The sequence below is a fragment of the Ranitomeya variabilis genome, chromosome 6 (assembly GCF_051348905.1).
Source record: "Ranitomeya variabilis isolate aRanVar5 chromosome 6, aRanVar5.hap1, whole genome shotgun sequence".
NCBI classification, from domain to species: Eukaryota; Metazoa; Chordata; class Amphibia; order Anura; family Dendrobatidae; genus Ranitomeya; species Ranitomeya variabilis.
Window position 1 is genome coordinate 570,067,974 of NC_135237.1, and position 10,666 is coordinate 570,078,639.

The following is a 10,666-nucleotide window of genomic DNA, read 5'->3' on the forward strand; positions in this document are numbered from 1 at the left end:
TAACCCGGCTTCCCCACTACTGCTGGAGGGAGAAAGTTTCCCGTCATCTACTGTATTAGCCGCACACTCTGGACCATTTATTATAGAATACCGCGGTAATAACCGCTGCGGTATCACCAGGAGACATGGGGCAGGATGGACATCAGGCCTCAGGTGACCGCAGCACGGATCGTGTATGTAGTTGTATCTAGATACCGCGGGGCACATGTGTAGCAGACGCTGGTGTGGACCATCGGCCGATTACAGCTCTTGCGGTGACGGTGTGGGGGCTCTGAGAAGAGCCTTTGGTGTTGCAGGAATCGGCGGCAGCGCTCACTTGCTCTTCTTGCTGCTCTCGGTCTTCTTAGGCAGCAGCACGGCCTGGATGTTGGGCAGGACGCCCCCCTGGGCGATGGTCACCCCACCCAGCAGCCTGTTCAGCTCCTCGTCATTGCGCACCGCCAGCTGCAGGTGTCGGGGGATGATGCGGGTCTTCTTGTTGTCCCGGGCAGCATTGCCGGCCAATTCCAGGATCTCGGCGGTCAGATACTCCAGCACAGCGGCCAGATAGACCGGAGCGCCGGCGCCGACTCTCTCAGCGTAGTTGCCCTTGCGGAGAAGCCTGTGCACACGGCCGACCGGGAACTGCAGTCCTGCCCGGGACGAGCGGGTCTTGGCTTTAGCGCGAACCTTTCCTCCTTGTTTGCCGCGTCCAGACATGGTGATCGATTCAAATAACTGTGAAGACAGAAAACCGTGTACAGATGAGAACGTGTTCTTCCGCCTTATATAGTCTGCTGCCCCGCCCTCCTCTCCTGTCATTGGACAGATCTGAAGCTGCCAATAGAGAAGAGACTTGGAGAACCACCAATGAGCTGCAGAGGGCGGAGCTTATACCTCTCCATTGGTCAAATGAGTTTCTCACCCAATAGAGAACGTTTGTTTTGAACAGAATAGATAAGGGATGAAAACAGATATTTGTCTTGGAGCAGAAGAAAATGCAGAAATATTCTGTTGATTTGTAGTTTGCACTTGTTGGACTTGTGTCTTCTATCAGCCATAAATTGTGTCACCAAATTACAAGGATGGAAGCAGCAGAGCAACGTGACGTCGCTTTAGAACATCGCTGGACAGAATCTTCGCTCCCAGGAATTCGCCTGCAGACAGTGATCACCTACAGGAGCTGCTATTGGACGCCGCTGGTCCTCACTACTACCCTCATCATCCGTTACTTCCATTATTATATAATATTGTATGCTGTAAATATTCTAATCGGTCACACTGTTTTGTGGTTGAATCAGCTGAGCCCCAACAATATCAAGTGATTGCTTGGTAACAGCAGGGGTTAATTGCTGCTACAATTATAGCCGGCGACCTGGCACCTCTGTCAGGTCATTGATGGGTTTCACCGACTTTCTTTGTCTCAGGCATTAAATCTGTGGTTTCACTTTGTGAAAGTGGCGTGTTAGTGTCGTCTGGGGGAGATCTGCACGGCAGAACTGAAAGCGTTTCCCCATGGATGCTGCACTTTTGCAGCAAGTACAGGTGAAGCCCTATAAATCATGTGCTGACTGTATTTCCCACTAATCTGCAACACTTTTGGGTAACCCGAGTGCAGTTTTATCGTGCGTAACTTGATGGACCAGTGCACTGTCTCCCCGTATCCACAGTGTAAAACACAACCCCAAAAGAACAACACATGCAAAAAAATGTATGTCATGCACTGGTCTAGTGGCGGTTAGTGCGGAGATCCGATCACAAGGAGAGACTGCAGGAAATGTCACCGAGAAATAATCTGCCATTATTACCAGTGGAACCCTGGAGGCAGCGGCACCAGGACCCAGAGCCGAGAGGACAGGAGCCTATAGCTCCAGACAGCGCTGCGCCACTGGGAGAGGAGCCGCACAGGAGCTCCCACAGCTGGGATGGGGCAGAGAGAAATGGTGACAAATCCGGAGAACAAACAACCTCCGCCGGGAAAGGAAGGAGCCGCTAATGTTCTCCTGAGGGATCGCTCAGACCGAGCACAGGAGATCTGCGGTCACCACAGAGCAGAGGTTCATGGCTGAAGTGACTGATCCGGCTCCATGTACTGAGATCACACACGGGGAGCCGGCTCCTCATAGAGCACCGGGTGCGGCTACTCCCGAGACATCTCCCGGAACTCACAGCCTTCCACGCCGCAGGGTATACAGTCCTGGCACCGCGGACTAGCCGCTCCCTGGATCTATGGGGGAATCGCCATTATCTGTCCCAATCACTGCACAAAGTCCTCCTTCCATAAGGGATAGTTTCCAGCTATCTGCAGATTATTCTGACGCGGAGTTCTGCGAGCGACACTCAATTGCACTGACAGGCTGGCGGGAGAGGGGTTAATCCCTGTCAGGGCTTCTCCTCCGCTCCATCTCCACAGGAGGAGGCTCCTCACTCACCGCTTATTATCCTGGGCAGATTCCCTGCGGTGTCCGCGCTGATCCTATCACTGCCCGACTAAGACAAGTCTCCTCTGTTCTGCCCGGAGCCTGATGTGACGCTGCCGGGTCTCGGGTGGGGGAAGCGAGTGTGTAGTGGGGATCAGCACACACACGGCCACTGAGGAGTTAAATGGAGGCGGATATTCCTGTATCTAGGATTGGTCGGCGCCTGCGGATGTCTCTCGCTCATTGGCTGATTACAGATCCGTTGCTGGTTTTGAATTTCCCGCTCCATCTCTGTTCTTTGTCGGTCGGATTATTACCGGCCCCTCTGCTGGAGCGGCGGCCGCTGTGTATACCGGTGGGGGCAGCTCTACCCCAGTGATAATACCGGGTCCTGTCCTCCCAGCTGACTGCCCCCAAACACGGGGATCGGTTTTCTTATCGGTCGCCATTATTATTCTGGGGAGGTTATAACAGGATTAGATGGAGCCGAGTCTTTGCTCTATGATTCTGTAGGAGACACTTTCCTCTTCTGGGGATGGAGCTGCTCGGGGACTTGATACATACAGCGCTCCCCGATCTGCTCTAATGAATGGATCCATGAAGGGGTGAAAGGACATGTGACTTAGAGCAGAATCCTGGAGATCCCGGAGCTTGTGCTCCCAGCAGACGTGTCCCCCAACACATACAAAGCCCTAAGTGCCGGGAGCAGAAGGGACGATCTCCCTCGGCAGTTTTAGCTCCCCAGTGCAGGATGATGCGCAGATCGGCGGATGGAGGGATTGTAGGTGGTCAGTGAATCGGAGTCCACAGTCAGGTGGGAGCTGGGAGGTCCGAATATCTGGTAGGAGCCCTGACTACAGAAACAGCAGTGAATAGAGGAGTGCGGGGCGGCTGATTCCAGGAGCAGATTCTCTGCAGATTGGGTTCCCATCGGTCACATGTCTGAGATCCCTTGTAGTATCGGTCGCTGAATATTATCGTAGCGATAATGCTGGAGTATTTTTTTCGTCGATTTTATGAAACCGATCACATCCCGCTCCCTCCCCGCAGCTGGTATTACAGGGAACAGATACTGCGCTACTAACCCGGGAACCAGAGACACCTGTGTGCTAGAAAGGCCGCCGACCACCGAGAAGGAGCAGGACGCCAGATACCGCGCACGATCTACATCTCACTAGGACACATCTGCGGATTCCCTCAGCCGAGGAGGACGGAACAAAACCCTACGAGGCAGCGGAGGAGCAGCTCTTCTAGTGAGGGTGTGGGCGGCTCTTAGAAGAGCCTTTGTGGTGAGGAGCGGAGCACGGAGCCGATCACTTGGCGCTGGTGTACTTGGTGACGGCTTTGGTGCCCTCGGACACGGCGTGCTTGGCCAGCTCTCCGGGCAGCAGCAGGCGCACGGCGGTCTGGATCTCCCGGGAGGTGATGGTGGAGCGCTTGTTGTAGTGAGCCAGGCGGGAGGCTTCCCCTGCGATGCGCTCGAAGATGTCGTTGACGAAGGAGTTCATGATGCCCATGGCCTTGGAGGAGATGCCGGTGTCGGGGTGCACCTGCTTCAGCACCTTGTACACGTAGATGGCGTAGCTCTCCTTCCTGCTCTTCCTCCGCTTCTTCCCGTCCTTCTTCTGAGTCTTGGTCACGGCTTTCTTGGAGCCCTTCTTGGCCGCTGGGGCAGATTTGGGATCAGCCATAATGAAAGCAAATAGTTCTTGTCACAAGTGAGAATAAAAAATGATCCTGACTCTCCCAGAGCAGCGGCATTTATAGCCCGACCATGCAAATGAGCACTGATGACAGATCGCTGTGCTATTGGGTGAGAAAATCAGGTGATCAACATCAGAAGCTCCGCCCTCTGCAGTTCATTGGTTATTCCATAAATAAATCTCCCCTCCATCAGACTGTGCTGTAAATCCCCATATACTGCTGCGTACCCCGTATAGTGCGATGTATGCCCATATAGCAATGTATACCCTCATATAGTGCGATGTATGCCCATATAGCAATGTATACCCTCATATAGTGCGGTGTATGCCCATATAGCAATGTATACCCTCATATAGTGCGATGTATGCCCATATAGCAATCTATACCCTCATATAGTGCGGTGTATGCCCATATAGCAATGTATACCCTCATATAGTGCGTTGTTTGCCCATATAGCAATGTATACCCTCATATAGTGCGGTGTATGCCCATATAGCAATGTATACCCTCATATAGTGCGATGTATGCCCATATAGCAATGTATACCCTCATATAGTGCGTTGTTTGCCCATATAGCAATGTATACCCTCATATAGTGCGGTGTATGCCCATATAGCAATGTATACCCTCATATAGTGCGATGTATGCCCATATAGCAATGTATACCCTCATATAGTGCGGTGTATGCCCATATAGCAATGTATACCCTCATATAGTGCGATGTATGCCCATATAGCAATCTATACCCTCATATAGTGCGATGTATGCCCATATAGCAATGTATACCCTCATATAGTGCGTTGTTTGCCCATATAGCAATGTATACCCTCATATAGTGCGATGTATGCCCATATAGCAATGTATACCCTCATATAGTGCGGTGTATGCCCATATAGCAATGTATACCCTCATACAGTGCGTTGTTTGTCCATATAGCAATGTATACCCTCATATAGTGCGGTGTATGCCCATATAGCAATGTATACCCTCATATAGTGCGATGTATGCCCATATAGCAATGTATTCCCTCATATAGTGCTTTACAACTCCATATTGCACTGTATACCTTACACATAATGCTGTGTATCGCATATAGCACTGTAAACCCCCGTCCATATGTGCTATATACTCCCCTTATAGTGCTACAAACACCATGTTGCACTGCATACCCTCAATAGAGCGCTGGAAACCCCCATGTGTCGTTTTTACCCATGCATAGTGATGCATACCCCCCTATAGTGCTGCATTCTTCCATATAGGAGCTTTTCCCTTGCTAGATCCTGTGATCAGCCTGATGACTTTGCTGCCGGTTGTGACTTTATTGCTCTCGGGTCGGTGCGATTCTCCCACTGATGTTCTCACTGTCCCAAGTGATCGGAGGCGCCACCTATTGCTGGAGGCAGAGGAGCAGTGATCGGATCTCGGCCTCTCCTGTGCTCCTCACCCGGATCTCTCTCTCAGATGACCAGATTGTCTGTTCAGAGCTCAGGACTGATCGCTGCGACATTTCCCCAACTAGAAACAACTGGCGAGCACCGTCAGGAACGGAGCGGGAATGTGCGAAGCAGCGAATCACCTGCGAGGAGGATGCGGCCACCGGTCAGTCCGTGTCCCGGCTCCCCGCTATGTCCAGCGCCGCTTCTGCGGACACTGCGCCACTAATCAGGGACTCCAGTGGGGGATCACTATACAAGAGCGGATCGTCCGACCCGACACCGGGCGTCGTCCATGCTCCTGTGTCCTCTCCAGTCTTCCCGCCGTGTCTGCGGCTGCACAGCCCGGGTCTCTACTAGCGTCGGGAGAAATAGCAGGTGGCGCCATAGAGGTGAGGAGGGTGATGGGGAGATCCGGGGGTGGGATCCGGGGCTGAGCTCCTCTACAGCTCGGAGCCTTCACTACTGATCTTGTCGGTTCTGAGCGAGTTGCTGTGATCAGTGGCGTCTGTTATTTAACCCTTTGCTCCCCAGATCTGATATTCTGGGGACTCGGGCATCTGTATAACATGATTCTCCAAATAACCTGAGACCTTTGTGCTCGGGGGAGATTACAGACTATTCCGGATCCTTCTCTTTACAGAGGAAGAAGTTACATTGTGACATTTAGAAGCTGCGGAGACGACGATGAGCGGGAAATTCAAACTCCCCAACAGTTCTGTGCTCAGCCAATCAGCAGTGGGAGGGGCGGGGCTAATGTTGGTTACAAGGTGGCAGTTCCGCTCTGTGGCTTTGTCTGTTCTTTGTCTTCATATAACGCGTGGTCCCAGGATGGACCGATATCGGGAGATCTGCTTGTGTGGAGCGATCATCGGTTGTTTCTGGCCCATACAGGAGCCTGTAGATTTCCTGATTAGGGGAGCAGTATGGGAGTTCTGTGATACAAGAGCTGGGGCTCAGCCAGGCTTCGGTTACCTTTCATGGATACAGAGACTTAATTTGCATTATCCAGATCCTGTGATATGTCCGGTGTGTTCATTTTACAAATAAAGGAGGTTGTTCTGGGTTTGTGTTTATTACAATGTAACTATAAGATTAGTAACGGATAGGTGTCTTATAGACTCCATTACTAGTGTGTGGGCTTTATGTCACCGAACGCTACAAAGGTGCAGTAGCGGAGCTAGGGGGCCGCAGAGGGGGCGGTCACCCAGGGCCCCGCGCTCTCAGAGGTTCCACCCAGAGCTGCACTACAGCAGCTGTATCAGCGCTCTGCAGCAGAGCAGGAAGAAATGATCTCCATGCATTGCCGCCGGGCTGCTATGGTGCCCCTGTGCCAGCAGTAGGCCCCCCGCCCATCATCGCAGGGTCAGCTGTATCGGCTGGATGCCAATACAATAGAGCTGACCGCATTGATGAGAGTGAGCTTTATGCTCCCATCAACCCCCGTCAGCGTAACAGACAGCGGGCGCCATGATGTCAGTACTCAGCGCCTGCAGTCAGACATGCAGTATCGGTCGCGGAATATTCCCATGATGACAATGCTGGAGTATTTTTTTGTGTAAATATTAAATGGATTGAGCAGTTGGTTTTTCCCAAGATTATATTCATAAGACTGGAGCTTGAGCCGGCAGCCACCTCCTGTGCTCGGTGAAACCGATCACATCCCGCTCCCTCCCCGCAGCTGGTATTACAGGGAACAGATACTGCGCTACTAACCCGGGAACCAGAGACACCTGTGTGCTAGAAAGGCCGCCGACCACCGAGAAGGAGCAGGACGCCAAATACCGCGCACGATCTACATCTCACTAGGACACATCTGCGGATTCCCTCAGCCGAGGAGGACGGAACAAAACCCTACGAGGCAGCGGAGAAGCAGCTCTTCTAGTGAGGGTGTGGGCGGCTCTTAGAAGAGCCTTTGTGGTGAGGAGCGGAGCACGGAGCCGATCACTTGGCGCTGGTGTACTTGGTGACGGCCTTGGTGCCCTCGGACACGGCGTGCTTGGCCAGCTCTCCGGGCAGCAGCAGGCGCACGGCGGTCTGGATCTCCCGGGAGGTGATGGTGGAGCGCTTGTTGTAGTGAGCCAGGCGGGAGGCTTCCCCTGCGATGCGCTCGAAGATGTCGTTGACGAAGGAGTTCATGATGCCCATGGCCTTGGAGGAGATGCCGGTGTCGGGGTGCACCTGCTTCAGCACCTTGTACACGTAGATGGCGTAGCTCTCCTTCCTGCTTTTCCTCCTCTTCTTCCCGTCCTTCTTCTGGGTCTTGGTCACGGCTTTCTTGGAGCCCTTCTTGGCCGCTGGGGCAGACTTGGCGGGATCAGGCATGATGATCGCAGAACAGCCTATTCAGCGAGGTGAGAATAGTGATCCTGCTCCTCCCAGTGCAGCCGCATTTATAGCCCAGCCATGCAAATGAGCACCGCTGCCTGCTCACTGTTCTATTGGAGAAGCGAAGTCATGTGATCAGTATGACGTCATACATTCCTCCCCTGCAGCTGAGAGAAGGTTCGCGCTAAAGCCAAGACCCGCTCATCCCGGCAGGACTGCAGTTCCCGGTCGGCCGTGTGCACAGGCTTCTCCGCAAGGGCAACTACGCTGAGAGTCGGCGCCGGCGCTCCGGTCTATCTGACCGCTGTGCTGGAGTATCTGACCGCCGAGATCCTGGAATTGGCCGGCAATGCTGCCCGGGACAACAAGAAGACCCGCATCATCCCCCGACACCTGCAGCTGGCGGTGCGCAATGACGAGGAGCTGAACAGGCTGCTGGGTGGGGTGACCATCGCCCAGGGGGGCGTCCTGCCCAACATCCAGGCCGTGCTGCTGCCCAAGAAGACCGAGAGCAGCAAGAAGAGCAAGTGAGCGCTGCCGCCGATCAATCCACAAACCAAAGGCTCTTCTCAGAGCCCCCCACACCCTCCGCACAGGAGCCGGCGCCTCTTCTATATGTTGTGCAGTGTACACGGTCTGTAGTCTGCCTGACACCACACAGGGCTCTAATCTTCTGGGCTCCAGAGTCTTCTATTCTTCGGTTCTTCATACTCCCTAAGGTTTTGTATGGGGGGGGCTGCACAGGATAGTGGGAGACAGCAATTAAACTGAAGGTGGGGGGGTGGGAAGAGCAAATGATGACTTTCGAAGGTGAGGCGGTAAATTATGTATTGAATGTGGGGGAGAGAGGACAGGACATAACGAATTGGGGTGGAAGGGGCATGTAAATATGAATCGGGGAGAGGGGGCACATAGTGGGGGGCGTTGAGGATGGAGTGACTGGTAATTAGGGGCAAATACTACAGGGGCTAATTAATGTATATATTGGGGGGGCGAATGGCTATATAGTCTTTACAGCTGGTGGGGGCGCAGTGGTGGATTATGATTTATATTTGGAATGGTGGATTGCGTCCTGCACTTTATGGGGGTACAGCACTATATGGGGGTGCAACATATACAGCACTATATGGAGAGTGGTGGATATACTGCGCTATATGAGGGTATACAGAACTGTAGAGGCATCCTGCACTGTATGGAGTGTGGTGGAGGAGCAATAAAGGCAGGGAGCGGAAATATCACATTCTGCAGTCAGCTAATAATTAAGCTTCACGTCTACGGCTCCGCCCACAGGACTCCATTGTTAACCATTTGGAGTCTGTCATTTCTTGCAGTTCTCCATAGTGATTTCCTATCCCCCAGTGACCGGAGCCTGAAGATTGAACAGCAGAGAAGCACAGATCGTCCGGAGCTTTACAGTTGTTCACCAACCACAGCAGAGACGAGCTCTCGGTGGAGCGGACCTGAGAGGGAACTGCAGATTTCTGGGGCGGGTATGTTACGGGAGCTCACGTTTATCTGCTCTCTGATTAACCGCTCAGTGACCGGCAAATGATTTCGAATTTCCCGCTCATTGTAAGATTTCTGGTATTTTTAGATGTTACAATTTTGTTGGAAAACAAAAAGAAAATCATGCAGGATCAGGAGCAACAGCCGCTCAACAGGACTCATCCCCAGCAGTAACTGCTCCATCCACGGTACAGGTGGAGACAGAGGGGAGCGCGGCGTGTAACAAGACCCCGGCAGCTCCATCCCCCCAGAAGAAGAGGAATAGCTGAAATACAAATGATAAAAAAAAATCCAGCGCTATATGGGGGTATACAGAACTGTATGGAGAGTGGTGGATATACAGCGCTATATGGGGGTATGGTGGTATTTAGCACAACGATAAGATCCATCACTGGGATCCGCTCACAGGTGTAATGTGGCCACAACCGCAGGAGGTCATGAGATCCCGCAGTCCCGGCCTCTTCTGCTAAAGGACCGGAACAGAAAAGTCAGAAGACAGCGCCCCCCAGTCTGGAGGTTCCCACCATGACATCAGCCAGAGGAGCAGGAAGTCCCCTCTCTGAGCATCTGCAGGGGCCCAGAACCCGGGGCTGACGGGATCCAAATAAATATATATATATATATATATATACACACACACACACACACACACACACACACAGTGCTGCATTCCCCCAAACCTCAATATACAGCTGTGTATCCCGATACCCCGATATACTGCTGTGTATCCCAATACCCCCATATAGTGCTGACTCTTGATGATGAGCGGTTGCTGCTGATCCTGAATGATTTTCTTTTTGTTTTCCCACAATATTGTAACATCTAAAAATAACAAATCTTACAATGAGCGGGAAATTCAAAATCAATAACCGCTCAGTGACCGACCAATCAGAGAGCAGATAAAAGTGAACACCCGTAACATACACGCCCCAGAAATGCGTCATCGATCTGCAGTTCCCTCTCAGGTCCGCTCTACCGAGAGCTCACCTGCGCCGTGGTCTGTAATAAGGAATTCTCCGGCCGATCTGCGCTTCTCTTTAGTTAAAACTTCAGGCTCCGGTCACTGCGGATAGGAAATCACGGACTATCGAGAACGGCAAGAAATAACAGACACCAAATGGTTAACAGTGACACCTCCCTGTGGGCGGAGCCGTGGACTTGAAGCCTAGTAATTAGCTAACTACAGAATGTGATATTTCCGCTCACTTCTCAATGTGTCCACATCCTTGGAACACGCGGAATCGGTCCAGTGGATCTCGGGTGATCGCAGGCGTTTAGTGATCAGTGGCCTCACTC

At 52.4% G+C, this 10,666-nt stretch overlaps 3 protein-coding genes across 3 annotated transcripts; all 3 read right to left on the reverse strand.

Annotated features, from left to right (window-relative positions):
* Positions 1-154: 154 nt before the first annotated feature.
* On the reverse strand, positions 155-755 carry LOC143781685 (histone H2A type 1-like). Its single transcript, XM_077268414.1, has one exon. It carries the CDS (start codon positions 697-699, stop codon positions 313-315), a length of 387 nt encoding a protein of 128 aa, XP_077124529.1. The 5' UTR covers positions 700-755; the 3' UTR covers positions 155-312.
* A 2,957-nt stretch (positions 756-3,712) lies between these two features.
* Positions 3,713-4,090, reverse strand: LOC143781686 (histone H2B 1.1-like). Its single transcript, XM_077268415.1, has one exon. The coding sequence runs from the start codon at positions 4,088-4,090 to the stop codon at positions 3,713-3,715; it is 378 nt and encodes a 125-aa protein (XP_077124530.1).
* Positions 4,091-7,439: 3,349 nt separating this feature from the next.
* On the reverse strand, positions 7,440-8,003 carry LOC143781687 (histone H2B 1.1-like). The gene has a single exon (XM_077268416.1). It carries the CDS (start codon positions 7,859-7,861, stop codon positions 7,481-7,483), a length of 381 nt encoding a protein of 126 aa, XP_077124531.1. The 5' UTR covers positions 7,862-8,003; the 3' UTR covers positions 7,440-7,480.
* Between the last annotated feature and the right edge of the window lie 2,663 nt (positions 8,004-10,666).

Excerpts from the sequence above, each read along its gene's own strand:
- LOC143781685 (XM_077268414.1), bottom strand. The coding sequence starts at position 699 with ATGTCTGGACGCGGCAAACAAGGAGGAAAGGTTCGCGCTAAAGCCAAG.
- LOC143781686 (XM_077268415.1), bottom strand. The coding sequence starts at position 4,090 with ATGGCTGATCCCAAATCTGCCCCAGCGGCCAAGAAGGGCTCCAAGAAA.
- LOC143781687 (XM_077268416.1), bottom strand. The coding sequence starts at position 7,861 with ATGCCTGATCCCGCCAAGTCTGCCCCAGCGGCCAAGAAGGGCTCCAAG.